The sequence below is a fragment of the Crotalus tigris genome, unplaced genomic scaffold, assembly GCF_016545835.1.
Source record: "Crotalus tigris isolate CLP2741 ecotype Arizona unplaced genomic scaffold, ASM1654583v1 scf7180000017742.2353718, whole genome shotgun sequence".
NCBI classification, from domain to species: Eukaryota; Metazoa; Chordata; class Lepidosauria; order Squamata; family Viperidae; genus Crotalus; species Crotalus tigris.
The window spans coordinates 184,327-205,042 of NW_024096609.1; the positions used below are offsets into that span (position 1 = coordinate 184,327).

Here is a 20,716-nt window from a genome sequence, read left to right on the forward strand (position 1 = left end):
AACTCAGGTGTTGATTGAGTATTTGGAGATTCTGGAAGGGGGGGGTTCCCCTTTCCCAAAGTCTCTCTTGGGGGCTCCCAGCCCCTTCCCACTCCTTTCCCCAAGAAGGAATCCAAGCTCAACTCTCCCCTCACCTTAAAAAAAAACTTCAGAAGATTCAGAAGAAAAACTGAAATTGAAGAAACACTTTTCCCCAAAAGCGTCTTTTTCTTATACTTTTGGTGGCATTTCTGGATTCAGGTCTGAAAACGCCTCAGTTTCCCTCTTTCCGCTTTCGTTTTCCATCTTCTTCCTCTTTCAGTGCAAGAAACTTTGGGCCTCAGGCGCTAATTCAGGGTCTGCAAGGTCCCCCTCCCACCCAGCCACGGGGGGAGGGGCGAGAGAGAGCCCCGGCTGCCTCTTATCCCACCTCGGCTGTCTTCCTGCGACCCTCTCCCCTCCTCGGCCTCAACCAGGGAAGGGGGGGCTCCCTCTTCGTCCTGCGGTGGTAAATGAGGCGAGGGAGGGAGCGGAGAACACGCAGAGATCGAGGCTCCTGCAGGCTCCCGCCTATCTTGTCCTCCACCCTTTTCCCCACTACTGGAGTCCCAGCCCCTTTCTCCCCCTCTTCCCTCAGAAGCCCAGGCGGCCCCTCCCAGCCCCTCTCCTCCCTCAATGAGCCCCCTCCTTACCGGGGGTCTCCTTCCCCCCTTCGCTTCTGGGGATCCGGGCCAGCGCCCGCACCAGCAGCAGCATCAGAGGGAGCCCAGCGGAGCCTATGGATGCTGCCCCACAAGCCCCCCAAAGAGGGGGAGGAAGACGGAGGTGCTCCCAGCCCCAGAGACGGAATCGGGGGGGGGGGTCTGGATTGGGTGGGGAGGAGGAAACATTTTGCTCGAACTTTATAATTGGGCGTGTCCATAAGAGCGGAAGGACCAATGGGATTTCTCCCTTCTTGAGCGTCATCGGTCTCCGGGCAGAGTCTCCTTTGATGTCACCCAATGGAGGAGATTGTTCGGCGCAGAGAGAGAAGCGGAGAAAGTGTGTGTGGGGGGGAATCCCTTCAGTCTTGGGGGAGGGGGCGCAGCTCAAGAGGGTATTTCACGACAGCCCCGGAGGGGAGGGTGGACTTCCTTTGCCCTCCCCCCGGATCCTATGGGGGGGCTACAGTGGATGAAAAAAAGGGAGGGGGCAATGGGTGCTAATGGGGCAGGAGCCTCCCTGGCTTCTGAGGGGCTCAAACTCGCTCCGATCCTGGAGAAAGAGGCCCGGACAAAGCCAGGAGAACCTTCAGCTCCAGTAGCTTCCCAGCCACGGAAGAGGCTCTCCGGGGGAAGCAGGAATTGGGGGTCTCCCAGGGGTCCCCTCCCTCTGGCAGGGCTTGGGGAGATGGAGGAGGGGGTCCTGCCCCTTCCCCTCCCTGGGATCTGCCCACCCTCCTCCCGAACCGCTTCTGGCTTCGGATCTAAACTAGCCCGGTTGGTCAATATGGAGGCAGGGGAGGCCTCAATCCGGGGAGGGGGAGGGGAGGACTCTCTGAGGGGGGGCAGGAAAAAGGAGGAGGAAGAGGAAGGGAGGGAGGGAGGAGGAACACCAGGGTTTCTACCATTTAACTTTTATTCTTTTACAGTGAAGGGAAGGGATTCAGAGGAAGAGTAGTGGAGATGAAGCTGCTGTGGATTCAAAGGCGGAAGAGATTTGGGCTTCTGGACTGACAGGCAGGCCCAGAGTCCCTGGGCTCAGTTTATAGGGAACGGACCGAAATGGAACGGAACAGACAGAATAGGGAATGGAATGAAACAGAACAGAACAGAACAAAATAAAATATGGAATGGAACGGAACAAAACAGAATAGAATAGAAAATGGAATGGAATATGGAATAGAAAATGGAACAGAATAGAACAGAACAGAACAGAATGGAATAGAAAATGGAACAGAACAGAACAGAACAGAACAGAACAGAATAGAATAGAATAGAAAATGGAATGGAATGGAATGGAATGGAACAGAACATGGAATGGAATGGTTTTGTGGTCTACCTTGTCAAAGGTCTTACTGAAGTCTAAGTCTACCACGTCCACAGCATCTCGCTGGTCTGCTACCACTTTATTAATTCAAATGCATTAGCCAACATATCGAATATTTTTAGGCTAAAATGCTCCTGATCAAATTAATCATAAAAGGCATGAAGAACAATGAAAGCACCAACCGCCCTGGTCACAGCCCTTTATTCCCTGAGGCTTTTCAGCTCAGAATCCACATAAATCTCCGAGAGACTCTGAATACGAAGCTACGGAAAAGAATACAGCTTTATGGTTTGATCAAAGAGCCCGATGTCTCAATTTCTTGTCACACGCACAGCGAGACAGAGAAAAAAAAGGCACACACGCTACTAAAATCCCCCCCCCTTTTATAGCTAAGGCACTTTCTCAGTCTAACAGGCTAAAAGATTCCTTTTTTTTGTTTGAATACGTGTTTTCTTTATCTATCAGGTTAGGTCAGTTACAGCTTGTTACAGGCTACGCTTCAAATACACAACTGCTGGCAAGCAGCCCACAATTTTCTCCTTGTGTGGATACATTTGCAGCGGAAGAATGATACATTGCAGGCTATAGCCGATACTTTTAAAGTTAGAATCGAACAAAATAGAATATAGAACGGAACAGAATAGAATAGACCAGTGGTGGCGAACCTATGGCATGGGTGCCAGAGGCGGCACTCAGAGCCCTCTCTGTGGGCATGTATGCCATCGCCCCAGTCCTAGGCCTTCAGCTGGGTTTTATAAAACCTTTTCGCTTTAGGCCTCTGCCACCATGTGCAAAAAAAAAGGTTCAATCAATCAGTCAATTTCAACTTCTCACAGAAAAAAAAAGATCTTGCAAAGTTGAAATTGATTGGTTGAACTTTTTAGTCCCACCCAGTCTGCCATTACCACCGTAGCCACGCCCACCCGATGGGCCACACCCAGCCAATGGGCCACGCCCACCTGGCACCCGATGATGGATAAGTGGGTTTTGGGTTGCAGTTTGGGCACTCGGTCTCTAAAAGGTTCGCCATCACTGGAATAGACGGAGCCTTGTGGTGCTCAACTGCTTACTTCTCTCCATGTGGATGTGGCGCCATTGGGGACTACTCATTGAGTACTCTGTCAGCCAGCTACAGATCTATGTGGTAGTGATGTTGTTTATCCCACCTTTTCCTAGTTTAGCAAGGAGCAGGTTGTGGTCTACTTTGTCAAAAGCCTTACTGAAATCTAGGCATGCGACGTCCACTGCGTTTCGCTGGTCTATTAGTTTAGTTACTTTATCTAAGAATGAAATAAGATTGGCTTGTAGAGGATTAACCCGTGCTGACTACTAGTTATGACTTTGTTTGCTTCTAGTTGTTTGCAGATCTGTTTTTTGATTATCTTTTCTAGGATCTTCCCAGATATTGAGGTTAAACTGATTGGTCTGCAATTTCCTGGGTCTGTTTTTTTTTTCCCCTTTCTTGAAGATGGGAACCACATCAGCCCTTTTCCAATCCTCGGTTCTTCCCCGGTGCTCCAGGATTTGTGGAGGATGGGGTTCTGATATAACATCTGGCATCGGTTGCCTGAGGAGTTTGGGAGTGTGTGTGTGTGTGTGTCCGCAGTTTCCCCCCCACATGGTCCAGACCTGTGGGGGGGGGCTTCCTGCCCCCAAACTGAGCGGGCGAGCCCAGGAGGAGCCTTCAAGCCCTGGCTCCACTTTGCTCTAGGCTCCCTCTGGGAACCGAAAGGGCATCTAGTCCACCCCTCCAGACACCCAGAGAAAAGGAGGCTCTGGTTGAGAATCACGAGGGGGGGCGCAAAAAGAAGTCCCCCCTCCCCTCCGGAGCTGGCATGAAACGCCCCCCTAAAAGGCAGCCCCCCCACCCCGACTGAAGGGATTGTTCCCCCCTCCCAACTTTCTCCGCTTCTCGCTCTGCGCCGAACTATCTCCTCCATCGGGCGAAGTCAAGGGAGGCTCTGCCCGGAGACCGATGACGCTGCAGAAGGGAGAAATCCCATTGGTCCCTCCGCTTTCCTGGGCCCGCCCAGTTCCGAAGTTCGAGGGAAACGCCCCCTCCCCCCCCAATCCAGACCCCCGATTCCGCCTCTGGGGCTGGGAGCCTCAGTGTCTCTGTCTCTGGTCTCTCTGGGGCGCTTGTGGGGCGGCGTCCATGGGCTCCGCTGGGCTCCCCCTGATGCTGCTGCTGCTGGCGGGGGCGCTGGCCCGGATCCCCGGAAGCGAAGGGGGGAAGGAGACCCCCGGTAAGGAGGGGGCTCAGCGGGGGGAGGAGAGGGGCTGGGACCCCAGTAGGGGGAAAGGGGGTGGAGGGCAAGAGAGACGGGAGCCTGCAGGAGCCTCGATCTCCGCGTGGTCTCCTCCCCCTCCATCAGGAGGACGGAGAGGAGAAGGTAACAAAGGTGGGGTAAGAGGCAGCTGGGCCCCTCTCTCGCCCCCCCCCGTGGCTGGGTGGGAGGGGGACCTTGCGCACCCCGAATTAGCACTTGAGCCCCAAAGTTTCTTGCAACGAAAGAGGAAGGAGACGGAAAGCGAAAGCGAAAAGGGGAAACTGAGGCATTTTCAGAGTTGAATCCAGAGAAGCCACCAAAAGTATAAGAAAAAAGACGATTTTTGGCAAAAAGTGTTTTTCCACCCTCAGTTTTTCTTCTGAATCTCCATTTTTTTGAGCTGGTTTCCTTCTTGGGGGAGACTATGAATTTGGGGAGCAGACCCAGACCCCCCCACCCCATATTCCCCATTGCTGAATTGGGACCTGGAGGGGAGGGGGGAACTGAGGGAGAAGGATATTGGGGGGGGTCTGAATTGCTCCCCTAAATTGGCTCCCCAAAACTGTCCCTTTAGTGAAGGGGGCTGGAGCCCCTCCTTTTGAGAGGGTCTTGGGGGGCTGCAGGGGGGTCTATTTGGGCGGGGTAGTGGAAAGAGGCCTCGAAAAGCATCCAAAGGCAGCTTGAGGGGCTGAAGATGGGGTGAGGGGAAGAAGGAAAAGGGAAGGCGGGGCTTGAAGGGTGGAGAGAGCCCAGGAGCATGGGTGTGGATATCCTGATTGTATCCCCCCTTCCCTTATGGCCCCGAAAGGGAGAGGAAGAGAGAAGCATGGGTATTATTTTCCCTTCCAGCCCAGGGGGGGTCTCTTCCCTCCCCCCATATTTCCTGTCAGTTTAGGGGGACAAAGAGATCCAACGTTCCCTACAGACAGTTAGGCCGAGTGCTGGACCAGCTGAACTTCTGCCTCCTTTTTCCACCCTGGGAAGATGGGGGGGTCCCTCAGGAAGCTACCCCCTCCCTTATTTTCCTCCCCCCTCCCGACCCCCCACTAAGGGGGAATCTCGCTGGGACCGACGGTTCCCCATCTATCCTCCAGGGGGCGCCTTCCGGTAGCCTCTTGCGGTAGGTTTCCCTCCCCTCCTCTCACAAGCCTGTGTCCCTCCTCGAGGGGAGGCTGGGGACCATGGGCCTCGGAGTCCCTGCTGACCTTCTTCTTCTTCTTCTTCTTCTTCTTCTTCTTCTTCTTCTTCTTCTTCTTCTTCTTCTTCTTCTTCTTCTTCTTCTTCTTCTTCTTCTTCCTCCTCCTCCTCCTCCTCCTCCTCCTCGCACCCCATTGTCTGTACCAGGGGACGTGCGAGTGCCGCTTCCTCTCTTCTCCGGAGCTGGCATCAAACGCCTCCCTAAAATGCAGCCCCCCCACCCAGACTGAAGGGATTCCACCCCCCCCCCCTCCAACTTTCTCCGCTTCTCTCTCGGCTTCGCACTATCTCCTCTTGTGGATGAACTCAAGGGAGGTTCTGCCCGGAGACCGATGACGACGCAGAAGGGAGAATTCCCATTGGTCCTTCCGCTTTCCTGGGCCCTCCCAATTCCGAAATACGAGGAAAGCGCTTCCTCCCCCCAAGCCAGACCCCCCGATTCCGCCTCTGGGGCTGGGAGCCTCCGCGTCTCTCTCCCCTCCCTTTGGGGGCGCTGGTGGGGCGGCGTCCATGGGCTCCGTTGGGGTCCCTCTTCTGTTGCTGGCGGGGGCGCTGGCCCGGATCCCCGGAAGCGAAGGGGGGCAGGAGACGCCCGGTAAGGAGGGGGCTCGGGGAGGGGCTGGGAGGGGCCGTCAGTGCTCCTGAGGGGGGGGGGAGAAAGGGGCTGGGACCCCTGAAGTAGGGAAAGAGGTCGAAGGCAAGAGAGGCGGGAGACTGCAGGTGCCTCGATCTCCGCGTGGTCTCCCTCCCTCGGCGCATTTTCCCCCGCAGGACGAAGAGGGAGGCCCCGTTCCCTAATTATGGCCGAGGTGGGCGAGGGTCGTGAGAAGGCAGCCGAGATGGGATAAGAGGCAGCTGGAGCCCCTCTCTCGCCCCCCCTGTGGGTGGGAGGGGGACCTTGCGAACCCCAAATTAGCTCCTGAGCCCCAAAGTTTCTTGCACTGAAAGAGGAAGAAGACAGAAAGCGAAAGCGAAAGAGGGAAACTGAGGCATTTTCAGAGCTGAATCCACAAAGGCCAGCAAAGAGTATAAGAAAAAGAGGATTTTTTTTGAGCAAAAGTGTTTTTGCAACCTCAGTTTTTCTTCTGAACCTCCATTTTTTTAAGGGGAGGGGAGAGTTGAGGTGGATTCCTTCTTGGGGGAGACTCTGAATTTGGGAAGGAGAATCAGAACCCCCCACCCCATATTCCCCCATTGCTGAATCGCGACCTGGAGGGGAGGGGGAACTGAGAGGGAGATTGGGTGGGGGTCTGAATTGCTCCCCTAAATTGGCTCCCCAAAACGATTTCTTTGTTGAGGTGGGCTGGAGATGCGCCCTTTGAGGTGATCTTGGGGGGCTTCAGGGTGACAGAAAAGAGGGCTGAATCCTCAAATCACGCAATGGCAGTTAAGTTGGTGGGAAAGAAAATTTGGGGGTAACTAGGGGATCTGGGGGTTCCCTTCTCCCCAGGATCCCCAGATCCGCAACCCATCTAGATCAAAATTGAGCAGCCCCCCTCAACAGAAGGGGAGGGAAAGGACCCCCCCATGTCCTGCCCACAACGGGGTCCTTTCAGCAGCTCCAGGAAGGCTCCCCACCCCTTTGCCCCCCCAATTCATGGGAACCCTGAGGGCCCAGATAAACCCCTGGGGGTCCTCAAGGCCCCTCAGAGAACCAGGGACCGACTTTCAAACTGACAGCAAGGAATATCCGTCCTTCCACCCTCCACCCTTCGGTCAGAACTGAAGAAGCTTCTGGGATGAGAAGTGAAACGTCTTCAAGGGAAGAACCAGGAAAGTCCAGCTGCCTTTTGGAGAAGCCCCTTTGGGCTAAACGAGACCAGGGGGAGGGAGGGTCTCAGGAGAGACCCCCCCGGGCTCCCCTCGGCCTTTCCGAAGTCTCTGCTGACCCAGCCTGGACTCCTCATGGGGGGGGGGGGTTCTTAAGGGAGCTTAAAGGGGCATCTAGTCCACCCCTGCAGGCAGAAAGAGAAAGGGGGACTGTGGTTCAGATTCATGGGAGGGGGTGAAAAAGGAAGTCCACAACCCCCCCTGGACACCCCTCTAAAGCTGCAGCCCCCAAGACTGAAAATCTTCCCCTCTCTCATCTTCTCCGCCTCTATTGGGAGGGATATGGGGGGGGGGGTCTGAGTTGCTCCTCCAAACTCCCCCTTTAGTGAAGGGGGCTGGAGCCCCTCCCTCTGAGGTGGTCTTGGGGGGCTGCAGGGGGGAGGGGGACAGAAAAGAGGCCTCGAAAAGCACCGAAAGGCAGCTTGTGGGGCTGAAGATGGGGGGAGGGGGGAAAGGAAATGTGGGGGTTGAAGGGTGGGGAGAGCCCTGGAGCATGGGTGTGGGTATCCTTATTGTGACCCCCCCCTTCCCTTCTGCTTCCAAAAGGGAGAGGGGGAGAGAAGCTTGGATATTATTTCCCCTCCAGCCCAGAGGGGGGGGTCTCTTCCCTCCCCCCAGATTTCATGCCGCTTTGGGGGGGGATCCAGCGTTCCCTGCAGGCGGACGGAGGCCTGGACCGGCTGAACTTCTGCCTGCCTTTTTCCACGCACGGGAGATGGAGGGGGGTCCCTCTTTCCCCCTCCCTCATTTTCCTCCCCCCTCCAGACCCCCACCAAGGGGGAATCCCGCTGAGACCGACGGTTCCCCATCCCTCCTCCAGGGGGCGCCTTCCGGCAGTCCCTCGCGGCAGGTCTCCCGTCCCTCCGCCTTCCCGTCCCTCCGCCCCTCCTCTAGGAGCCGCTGGGAACGATGGGCCCTGGAGTCCCTTCTGAGGGCTTTCTTCTTTCTGCTCCACCCCACCCCCCCGCAGCCCATTTCCTGCTCCAGCGGAAGAGCGAGTGCCATTTCCTCAACGGGACGCGGCAGGTTCGACTCCTGGAGCGGCACTTCTACGACCGGCAGGAGATCGACTACTTCGACAGCGACCTCGGGAAATTCGAGGCCGTCACTCCGTTGGGGCAGCCCGATGTGGACCAGTGGAACAGCGATAAGGCCTACCTGCAGTACCTGAAGACCGGAGTGGATCGCTTCTGCCGACACAACTACGAGACAGCCAAGACCGGTCAGATGGTTGGCCGGAGAGGTGAGTGGGGGAGGGGGAGTTCCATGGGGGGGGGAATGCAGGGACCCCACCCTTTTCCTTTTATTTCTTAGGACTCTCCCGGAGAAAGATTTGCCCCTTTTTTATTCTGTCCTCTCCGATCTACGCAATTTATTCATTGGTATTTATTGGTATTTATTGATACTCCTAAATCGCCCCCCTCCCTCAAAGCAGGGATCTGGATGGCGTAGTAGGATATAACATCACCCCTAAATAAAAGTGTATAAAAAATAAGGTTAAAAATTAAATTACAGTTTAAAAGTTTGAAATTCTACAACGATGACCATGAAACATGCCAAAGGGAAGAAATAGATTCCTCTCCTTCCCATCGGACCCACGATCTTTCTTCTCTTCCCAAGGTGCAAAGTTTCCCCTGCCCAGAAAAACTTCTTTGCAGAATATTATACCAAGTATTATATTTTTCTAAGGGGGGGGGGAGGAATCCAGCAAGCTCTCTCTTTTGCCCAGTATATAGATATATTTCAATAGTAATCTACACTATATGCTATATAATATTTCAATATAATATTTTGATTAAATAATATTTATTGATTTACTTATCAACTTTTAAAACCGTCTCTCTCTCTCTCCCACAGAGGGACTTTACATGGTGTACACATAAAATATAAAGCCACCAAAATAATCTGTAGAATTTAATATTTAAAAGGCAGGAATGATTAAAATCCAGTGATAAAAATTCCATAAAAGGGGGGTGTCAGAATCCAATCATATTTCATCTTTAATTATCAAATATAGAAACTCCCAATTCTGCCTTCTTTGGATTCTGCCATAAGAGGGAGAGAAGGGGGAGAACAAAAGGGCTTTATGGCCCTCACTTCCTTCAGTAGACTTCAAAGAGCTGAATGCTGAATGTGTGTTTATTGTAACCTATTGTAACCTCAAAGCGTTAACACCAGAGAACATTAGCATTAACAAAGAAGAGTATTTGCCTTTCATGTAGTTATCTGAAGTCTCCATCCAGACGGAAGAAAGAAGAAACGGGGTGGAATTGTGATACTTGAAACTATCACTGGGAAGGGGGGTTGATTGGGTGGGACTACTGGGGAACCCCTTAAAACCTTGAATGGGAGAGCTTGGACCCCAAGTCCTGTCTAGCATGCCTGCAACCATTTTCTCTTAATAAAGGATTCCTGTTGGAAGAACTATTCCAAGAGTTCTGTCTTCTTAAGATGCAAAGTGGGGTGGGTCCTTACATTAGACAGGACTTGCAAAATTAATCCACCTGGAAGGTAGACCCTTGCCGGGGGATTTTGCAAAAATTTACCATGTCAGACAACGAAGCAAGAGAGGGAGAAAACTCCCTGGAAAGAGAGCCGCTGACCCAGTTGGAACCTTGCCAGATGTTGGGATCCGAGAGGCCAGATTTCTCAGAAGAAGAAGTGGTGGAGACACAGGACCACAAGCCTCACTGGTCGATGGGCGTTGGAAAGAAAAGCGAGTGGGGAAAGGAATCAAGAAAAGCGACCCTGAGACGGGGGACCAAGCAACCAGAATGGAAGCAGGAGATGGAGAAATCCCTGCACGCAAGTGAAGAGGGAGGAAGCTGTATGCCGTACTCAGACTGGATCCTAGAGAGAGCTATTGACCTGATGAAGAGAACTCTCAGCTCCCTAGGAGAGGAGATTCCTGAGCCCTACGCCCGCCCCAGTTCCTGGAGCCACAAAGGGAGAGACACCGAGGGGGACGTGGAACCTGCAACCCCAGGGACATTTACTGATCCAGGAGCTCCCACCCCCTACCGGACCCAAGATGGAAATCTGGACGGAAGACACTACCACCCACAATGGAGGCACCGATCCATTCCAAGACGTCCACCGTTGGAGGTGAAATTCAAAGGGGAGCCAACACGCTTGGGGTTTTTCCTAACCCAAGTCCTCAGCTACATGGAGGAATATGGGCAGGACATCCCCAGCGACAAAGCCCGCATCCGGATCGTGCAATCTGCCCTGGATGGACCAGCTGCAGATTGGGTGGTGAACCTGCATGACTCCAATGCCCCAGAACTCAGTAACTTCAACCGTTTCATGTCCTCGTTGAGAAGACGATTTGAAGACCCCCTGGCTGATCGCAAAGCCCGTGAAAGAATAACAACGATGAGGCAGGGCAAACGCCCAGTGGCTGAGTATACACAAGAATTCCGAGCCATTGCCAGCAAACTGAATTGGCCAGAAGACATCCTCCTTGGCCGTTTCAAAGACGGACTAAACTATGATCTATATGATGCTTGCCTGCCCCGAGGAGACCCACATCGACTTGAGGAATGGTACGTCTTGGCAGAGGAAGCAGAGATCGACATATTGAAGAGGCATCGCCGAGGAAAACAATGGAGCCGCCCCCCGCCTGAGCTGACACACCAACCGGTGAAATCATCGGATACAGCCAAGAAGCAGATGGGGTGTTTCAAGTGCGGAAGAGAAGGGCATCGAGCTGTAGAATGCCGCTCAAAGGCCCCCCAGCACAACCCAGACAGATCCCCAATCAACAAACCCAGAGGGTATTCAGCTAAGCCAAAAGAAACAGCCATGAAAATGATGGAAATTGCAGAAACCCCCACCTCTGCTCACCAAGGGGAAAGAACTCCAGCCTACACCACAGGGACGGTGGATGCCTCAGATGACAGCTCGGAAGGCGAACCCCTGGTAAGTGGACGCATCACACCCATCTTCAAAACAGTGACTATATTAATCCCCCCCATGCCCGAAGCTGTGAAGGTGAAAGCCTTAATAGACTCTGGCTGCACCCGCTGCCTCATTAGCCCAACACTAGTGGGGAATCTGGGCATCCCATCCAGGAGACTGGAACAACCAATCTCATTTGGCCAGCTAGATGGATCCATAGCAGGGGGGGTGCCAGCTACCCTAGCCACTCTGCCAATACACCTCTCCCTGGGCAACCATGAAGAGGACTTAACGTTTGTGGTGACCCCAGGTATGGAATGCCCAATGATTCTAGGGATGGAATGGTTGAAAAAATGGAACCCCTGGGTAAATTGGAGGACGACAGAAATCAAATTCCCGAAGGGGGACCCTATGGACTTAAAACCCCAAGAGAGGCTACCAGAATCAAGAATAGAAAAAGCATCCATAGGAGAGGAAAAAAGATTAACAGAAATACCAGAGGAATATAGGGACCTTGCTGAAGTCTTCAGTGAGGAGAGGGCGAATGAGCTTCCCCCCCACCGACCCACAGACTGTACCATTGAATTCAAGCCTGGGGCAAAACTCCCGAAACCCAGATTATACTCCATGAGCCCAAAGGAGAAGGAGGAAATGGAAAGATTTATAAAAAAAAACCTGGAGAGAGGTTTCATTGAACCAGCTAAGCCTAAAGTGGCTGCCCCGGTCCTTTTTAGAGAGAAGAAGGATGGCTCTTTACGTTTATGCGTGGATTATAGGGCCCTGAACACAATCAGTGAAAGCAACCTATACCCGCTGCCCCTCATGAAAGACATGCTGTCACACCTATCGAAAGGGAAATTTTTTTCTAAACTAGACTTAAGGGAAGCTTACTATCGCGTGAGAATCAAGGAAGGGGACGAATGGAAGACTGCATTTAACTGCCCCATGGGGTGCTATCAATTCAAAGTCTTGCCATTTGGATTACAAGGGGGCCCTGCAGTCTTTATGCAATTAATCAATGACGTTCTAAGGGAGCACCTGTTTAAGGGGGTCCTTGTTTACTTGGACGACATTCTTATCTTTACCGAAACAAAAGAAGAACACGTCAAACTTGTCAGAGCGGTTTTAAAGAAGCTGCGAGCCGCTCACCTATATGCCAAACTCTCAAAATGCGAATTCCACCAGGAAAGGATAGACTACCTAGGCTATCGCATATCCCCACAGGGCATTGAAATGGACCCAGAGAAGGTCAGAGCAGTATTAGAATGGGCACCACCCCGCACAAGAAAGCAACTACAAAGTTTCCTGGGCTTTGCAAATTTTTACCGCCAATTCATCCCCTCATTTGCACAGATAGCCTTGCCCCTCACCAACTTACTAAAAACGAAGGGAACATCCTCAGTAAAACCTAGCCAGCCACTAACATGGACAATGGAGTGCCAAGCAGCGTTTGAGAGACTAAAGAGACTTTTTTCTGCCGAACCAGTACTAAGGCACCCAGACATGGACAAGCCCTTCATAATACAGGCAGATGCAAGTGATGTGGCAGTGGGGGCTGTGCTATTACAAGAAAATGATGATGCAGTATTGCAACCCTGTGCATATACATCCAAGAAACTCACGGAAACAGAACAGCGCTGGCCCGTATGGGAGAAGGAGGCTTATGGGATACGTTGGGCATTACTCACGTGGCGACAGTTCCTGGAAGGCAACAAAATCCCCTTCCAGGTGTGGACTGATCACAAAAATTTGGAAGCCCTGAAAACTTCCAGGAAACTCAATCCCAAACAAGCCCGCTGGTCCCAGCATTTTCACCAATTCCAATTTAAGCTCAAACATTTACCAGGAAGAAAGAACTTCCTGGCAGATGCACTATCTCGCATGCCCCAATATAACAGCGCACGAACCACAGACTCTAGACCAATAATGGCAGAGTCACAACTGGCAGCACCAGTAACCACAAGAACCCAAGCCAAATTAAAACCACAACTGGACAGCCAAACTGGAATTGAATTCAGAAAAAGTTTGGAAACAGATGATTGGTTCCAGAAAAACAAAAATGTGTGCACAATGAGAGACGGGTTGCCTTGGATAGGGGAAAAGTTATATATACCAACAACTCAAAGAGTAATTTTCATGCACCTTTGCCATGACACAAAATCAGCAGGGCATTTTGGATTTGTAAAAACTTTACATTTAATTAAACGGCAATTTTGGTGGCCATCCATGAAAAAGGACATTGAAAGTTATATAGCCAGTTGTCCAAAATGTGCCACGGCAAAGAGGTTGCAAGGGAAAGTGCCAGGACTATTGCAAACAGTGGCAAGTCCCTCAGCCCCCTGGAGAGAAATAGCCATGGATTTTATAGTGGAATTGCCAGAAAGCAATGGGAATACTGTGGTCTGGACGGTCACGGACTTGTTTTCCAAACAGGTGCACTTTATCCCTTGCCAAAAGATTCCCACTGCAAAAGCCTTAGCAAAACTTTTCATCCAACACATTTACAGATTGCATGGGGCACCCCAACGCATCATCTCTGACAGGGGGGTGCAATTTACGTCTGCATTTTGGAAGGAATTTTTATCCCTCTTAGGAACCACTCAGGGACTGACATCTAGCCACCACCCTCAAGGAAATGGGGGGGCTGAAAAAATGAACTCAGTACTTAAGCAATATTTAAGATGTTTTCTTAGTTTCCAGCAGACCGAGTGGGCGGACTTACTCCCCTTTGCAGAAGTTGCCTACAATAATGCAGTCCACTCCAGCACAGGTTACACTCCTTTTCAAATAGCCACCGGTCAAAGTTTCAACCCCATGCCAGAATTAACCCCAAACGAACCAACGATCCCCTCGCTGAAAGAATGGATGGAAAAATTACAAAACACCTGGCCAATAGTCAGAAAAGCACTAGATGAAGCTAGGCAGGCTTACAAAACACAAGCCGATAAAAAAAGGGTTGAGCCTACACCATTCATTATAGGAGAGATGGTGTACTTATCTACAAAATACCTAAAGTCCCTACAGCCCTGTAAAAAACTTGGACCAAAATATATAGGACCTTTTCCAATTAAAAGAATCATAAATCCAGTAACAGTAGAATTAGAATTACCCAAAAATCTCAGGCAAATACACCCAATTTTTCATTGCAGCTTGCTGAAAAGAGAGCATCAGTCACCTCTACGGCCAAAAATCCCCCCCCACCACCTCCAATCATGGTGGAGGGTGAACAACACTTCGAAATAAAGGAAGTCCTTGACTCTAGGAGATATCATGGAGCAACTCAGTACCTAGTTGCCTGGAAACACCTCCCTCCCTCACAAAATGAGTGGGTCCATAAACGTCATGTCAGAGCCCCGAAGCTATTGAAGAAGTTTCACACAGAGTATCCTAACAAGCCTGACTAAATTTTATACTTGTGTTTTCTTTCAGGTGGATCTCTCTTATTTTTAAGAGGGGCCGGATGTCAGAATCCAATCATATTTCATCTTTAATTATCAAATATAGAAACTCCCAATTCTGCCTTCTTTGGATTCTGCCATAAGAGGGAGAGAAGGGGGAGAACAAAAGGGCTTTATGGCCCTCACTTCCTTCAGTAGACTTCAAAGAGCTGAATGCTGAATGTGTGTTTATTGTAACCTATTGTAACCTCAAAGCGTTAACACCAGAGAACATTAGCATTAACAAAGAAGAGTATTTGCCTTTCATGTAGTTATCTGAAGTCTCCATCCAGACGGAAGAAAGAAGAAACGGGGTGGAATTGTGATACTTGAAACTATCACTGGGAAGGGGGGTTGATTGGGTGGGACTACTGGGGAACCCCTTAAAACCTTGAATGGGAGAGCTTGGACCCCAAGTCCTGTCTAGCATGCCTGCAACCATTTTCTCTTAATAAAGGATTCCTTTTGGAAGAACTATTCCAAGAGTTCTGTCTTCTTAAGATGCAAAGTGGGGTGGGTCCTTACAGGGGGGGGCTTCAGGAGGCTGACCAGCCCCACGGCTGCCTCCTCCTCCCCTGTGACCCCCAAGCAAAGCCCCAGAGCCCCCTTTCCCCCCCTTTCCGGGAGGCCAGGAGTGGGGGAGGGGCTCCCTTCACCTCTGGGGCCTTTGGGATTTTAGGATAAAAAGTGAACTTCCAAAGGTCTGGAAAAGGGAATCAGGGAAGGCTCTTTCGTCTGCTGGGCCCTGTCCGTCTTTCAGTTCTTTTTATCCTTTATTCAGAGTCAGTTGTTCATCCAATGTTGGGGGTCTGGGAGAAAAGCCCCCCTTGAAACCCCCTTTTTGGTCAGAGACTCAGCTTCACCTGCAGCCGAATCGCTTCCCTCTTCGTATCTGGGAAGGTTCCTCATTTGGGGGCAAAGATTCAAAAAAACCCCACAAACATTAAAACTGAATTTCAGGCATTCGTTCAGCCCTGAAGGCTCGGACTGTTTAGTTCCCTGTTCCAGATTCCTGGCAAATTGTTGGTCTAGTTTTATTTGTTTATATTATTATTATTTATTTCTATCAACTGATAAGGTTTCATTGTGCAAAACAAGTGTTTCATCTGTGGTTGTTGCCATTTGTTGTTGCCAGGGTCTCCCAAAATAATAGGCTACCAAAAAATTAAATAAGATCTTTCTTCCACGAGAGAAAAACCAAACGATCCCAAGAGAAAAAGGCATTTTACCAGCTGGGCATCTGCTCCTTCCAGAAATTACGGAATATTTAAGGGGAACCGACACAGATTTTGTTCTCCGCATATTCAGTCGGGAATTCATTTTTACTCCTAAATTCTTCCCTGCAAACCTAGGAGGATAATTAACTGTTCATAAAAAAATCCCAACCAGATCCCAGGATTAAATTACAAATAACCAAACCTTTAAAAATTGCAGGTTCTTAAACTTTATATAATGAGCTGTTCATCAGAGAATCCCTCAACGGAGAGAAACGTTGCTAGCAAAAGTTCTCTGATCTGGAGTGGATCTATGAAGGACCCTCTTGGGGGGGGTCACTCAGCCCCCCCATTAATCCACCCAAGAGTTGTGCCATTTGCTGAAGGAGATCAAGAGGGTTCCCTTCCAAGGCTGCTCTGTGATCCTGGGATCTGCCTGATCTCCTCAGTCACCAACTGTCCCCACCTTCCCTTTCCCCAAGATCCCCCCCAGATCCTTTCCCCCCTCCCTGTCTGGAATGGGGCAACTCACTGAAGGACGATTCAACAATTTTATTCAATTATTTAAAATAATTTTTAAAATGTTTTTTAAATCTTTGTCCTTCACATTTCATTTTCCTCCTCCCTCAGCCTCCTTCCTTTCCTGATTCTCTTTCTCCATTTCTTCCATGTTGTGTAACTTTTGTGCTGCGTTGAGTTGGCTCAGTGGTCCTAGACCCCTCCCTGCCCCCCCACCCAGGCAGGAGGTTCGGACCCCTCCCCACCTCCCTCCCCAGGGGAAATGGGGCTGGGAGGGAGGCCGGAAGCTGCAGGGAGAGGTTGGGGGGGGGGAACCTGGGCAGAAAAAACCAAAGGTTCAAGCACAGATTAGGCGAAATCTGGCTCAAAATCAGGGGGTCCTCATGGGGAGCCTCACACTGGAGGTAGTTGTTGCATTCAGAGGCAATCCCCCCTCCCCCCCACACCTCCTGTTCCTCCCCATCTTTTAACTATACTTTTATCTTGAATTCCATTTTGATTGCTATAGAAATATTTATCTGTTGGGACTTTAATGTTCTAATGCTGTAAGCCAGGGCTTTTCAACCTTTTCACCGACTGTACCACTTTTAGGATATGGCAATATTTGAGTACCACCTAGCAAGGTGTCAAACACTTGATGACCAAAAAAAAAAACCCTGTTCAAAGTTGCAATTCCACAGAAATGATTTATGACCATTTTTCACCCTTATGACCATTGCAGCATGCCCAAGATCATGGGATTTATATTTGGATGCTTAGCAACTGATTTCATATTTATGATGGTCACAGTGTCCCAGGGTCATGTGATCCCCTTTTGCAACCTTTTGACAAGCAAAGTCATTGGCAGGTGGCCAAGTGCTAAGGCGGGACTTCCTTCCCTCTCTCCCTCCTTCCTTGCCTCCGTCTTTCTCATTCCCATCTCCTTCTGAAGGAAGAATTTGAACCCCCCCCCCAATTTCCCTTCTTCCATGTATTCACTGAACAAGGAAAAGCCTCCAGAGACAGAAAAGACAAGCCATTGAGGGAACTAGCTTAAAAAGGCTCATTCCCCTTTAAGGATTAGCTACTGGCTAGAAAGGAAAGTTAAGGAGTGCAGTCGGCACTTAAGGAAGAAAAAAAATGTAGTAAGTATGGCTGCTGGCTCTATTTGTAAGTACAGGCAAAATCCATTCAGGAGAAAAATACTTCAAAATCCCTTGCAGCAAATCTTACACCTAACAATAGCAGAGCAGTAGAAGCTAACAGGAGACATCAGCCATCAGTACTGCAGGCCACTTTAGCTGACTGTGTTCAGCAGGTCAGCGGTTCAAATCTCACCGGCTCAAGGTTGACTCAGCCTTCCATCCTTCCGGGGTAGGTAAAATGAGGACCCAGATTGTTGGGGGCAATGTAAATATATATACACATTGCTTAGTGGTGTACACCGCTTAGAGAGTGCTTGCACTTAAAGCGGTATATAAGTCTCATAAATAAATAAATAAATAAACAAACAAATAAATAAATAAACTTCAAAGTCACAAAAGCACAAAAGAATCCTTCCACTCTCCATCTCCCTCTTTGCCTCACCTCCAGCTGGTGCTGCCTTTCTTCATTGCTGTCTTTCTTCATTCTTCATGGAGAGCAACCCTCCTCCCTACGTTTCTTGCCTCTTGGTTGCTGCCAGCACAGGTGGCTGCCACAGAAGTTGTAGATCCACTTGTGGCTGGCCTGCTTGATCTCCTCTCCTCTCCCCCACTCTCCTCCTTCTTTCCATTCTGTGCAGCTAGAGCTGACTCCACCTCCTCCCAAGGCTGCTTCTTTTTCTCTCTCTCCTTCTCCCGACCCAAACTGCCTCCTTTTATAGCCTCTCCTGTGTCTGCGCCCTCCTCTTCCTTTCTCATGGGGGAGGGGGGTGAGCCAGAAGCGAGCCTGGGGCCTTTGCCTCGCCCCAGCCACTCTGCAGCTCCAGAGGACTCTCTCACAGTAAGTCCTTGCCTGCACTGGCTTGTTCCCTCCCCCACTACACTTGGCTGGGCAGGGCAGCATACCATCTGTCATGTGCTCATGTACCACAGATGGTACACATACTACCAGTTGAAAAACCCTGCTGTAAACTGCCTAGAGTCATTTTATCATGAGATGGTGGCAAATAAATTTAATAATTAAATAAATGTTCCGGTATTATATCTAATTTTTAAAAATGTGGTTTTCTTTTGAATGGGATCCCTACAATTACCTGAAGCATGCTCTGGTGTGTCTTCCCTGTCTTCTGGGTCTCTTTCTGTCTCCCCCAAATCTGGCAGGAAATTCCTTCCATTCCGGGGCATTTCCAGTATTTATTTCTGTTGGACTTGTGCAATTTGATGATGGAAACTGATCCCAACCAGGAACGATTTATGTTTTTCCATCTTTCAGGATCCTGTTTAATTTCTTGCTGCAATTTGCTTTGGAAATGACTGAAAACACAGAATATTTTTAGTAGTGAATAGGGCTCTTGGCTTGAACTAATCCACTTGGTCTCCTGTTCTGGCCCCTCCTGTGTCTCCCCCCCCATGTCCCTTCTCCCCCTCCCCGTCCTCCCCTCCAGCCAAGCCCACCGTCTCCATCTCCCCCACCAAGCTGGATCCCAGTTCCCCTAACACCATCCTCCTCTGCATCGCGAGGGGCTTCTACCCTGTGGAGATCGAGGTCCGGTGGCTGAAGAATGGGCAGCCGGAGGAGGAGAGCGTGGCCTTCGGGGAGGAGCTCCAGAACGGAGACTGGACCTACCAGCTCCAGGTGATGCTGGAGACCCAGCCCCAGCAGGGGGATGTCTACACCTGCCAGGTGGACCATGCCAGCCTGGAGGCCCCAATCACCGTCCAGTGGGGTGAGCCCCTCCCCTCCGCCTGTGGGGACCCCCTCCGGCCCTGAGAAGGGGCAGAGACCCTCCCTGTGGGGGGAGCTGGGATGGACCCTCCTGGGGGGGAAGCTGGCCCTGATGTTCCTACTCAGTGAGGCTCCTTCTCCTTCCCCAGAGCCTCGATCCTCCAACTCTGCCAAGAGCAAACTCTGGACGGGGATCGTGGCAGCCGTGATCGGGGTGATCTTCTTTGCAATGGGGCTCTCCCTCTACCTGAAGAGCAAGAAAGGTGAGTCTGGGGGCTAGATAAGAGATTGTGGGGAGGGGACCCTCCAGGGGAGGCCTCTCAGCCAGCTTAGCAGATGGCAAGGAGGCCCCCTTGGAGATTAGCTTGGGAAATTCTGTTCTTTGAGGGTCTACTGTATAAGTGAGCATCCTGCAACCTATGATGGGCTATCGATGGGGAGGGGGACCCCTTGAGTCCTCCAGCCCATGAATGGTTCTGATTGGGTCTTTTTCTCCTTTCAGCAATTCCCATCCAGCCTCCTGCAGGTGAGTTTCTCCTCAAGTTATAGATGTTTCTTTAATATTTGTTAATTGATCCTTTAAAAGAAAAATGTGCCTGAACAAAACCTCCTAGCTGTGGATAACACAATTTTTTGAAATTTTGGGCAGCGTTTCATTACAGAGACCTGAAAACTGTGCAATCAAAAACAAACACACACACATAAACACTAAAATCTGGCCCAGGAGATTTCCAGGTTTTGGGAAATTGCAAAAGAGAAGGGAAGTCTCCTTGTGACATTTCACACAATTTCTGGCAAAGCGACACCCAGCTTTGCTACTACTCCCCATCCTGGCCCCATCTTCTTTGTTAATATGAAACATCTGGGGGGGAGAGAGACCTCCTTTCTTGATTAAACCCCAGTTAAGTCAATTGGGGTAAATTCCATAAGCCTCTGGAGATGAATTGCTGGTCCTTTGCATCCTTTTTCACACTGAAAAAGTGGGGGACACTCCCTCACTTTGTTCCTACCCATCAACCACTCCCCTGCAATGTGGGCCTGTCTGGGGGGGTGGCTGAAAGAGAGGAATAATAAGCTATTTACACTGGTTTCACTTTATTTTCTAAATTTCTCCCCATCTTTTTTTCTACAGCACTCATGAATTAATCCTGCCCTCCTTCCTGCTTCCTGGTGGGAAAGGAAGGGGCTTTTTTCCATTAGCTGATGAATTTCTGTCTCTTTTTTGCAACCTCTGAAAAATGGACGGTCAAGATTTTAGATTGGGGGGAGGAGGAGAATGGCAGCCTGGAGCTTTTCCTGCTGAGACCACTCTGGCTTTCTTGTGAGGGAGAGGTGGAGTCCATCTAGACTGACCCCAGGGACTCCGGAACTGCCTGTCAATCCAGACACCCAAATCTCTCCCGGCTTTAAATCCACAGCAGCTTCATCTTCATTACTCTTCATCCAAATCCCTTCCCTTCGCTTTGCTATAAAAGAATAAACATTGTAGGAAAAA

The 20,716-nt window shown here is 50.5% G+C and overlaps 1 protein-coding gene across 1 annotated transcript; it reads left to right on the top strand.

Moving 5' to 3' along the window:
- Window positions 1-5,875: 5,875 nt before the first annotated feature.
- On the top strand, window positions 5,876-20,716 carry LOC120306610 (H-2 class II histocompatibility antigen, E-S beta chain-like). Its single transcript, XM_039340181.1, has 6 exons — window positions 5,876-6,069; window positions 8,275-8,547; window positions 18,941-19,222; window positions 19,371-19,484; window positions 19,724-19,747; window positions 20,354-20,716. Exons 1-6 carry the CDS (start codon window positions 5,985-5,987, stop codon window positions 20,365-20,367), a joined length of 792 nt encoding a protein of 263 aa, XP_039196115.1. The 5' UTR covers window positions 5,876-5,984; the 3' UTR covers window positions 20,368-20,716.

Bases quoted from the DNA above. Each gene is read 5' to 3' on its own strand.
- LOC120306610 (XM_039340181.1), top strand. From the start codon at position 5,985: ATGGGCTCCGTTGGGGTCCCTCTTCTGTTGCTGGCGGGGGCGCTGGCC. The intron at 8,548-18,940 runs GTGAGTGGGGGA...CCTCCCCTCCAG, and splicing joins TCAGATGGTTGGCCGGAGAG to CCAAGCCCACCGTCTCCATC. The intron at 19,223-19,370 runs GTGAGCCCCTCC...CTCCTTCCCCAG, and splicing joins CCCAATCACCGTCCAGTGGG to AGCCTCGATCCTCCAACTCT.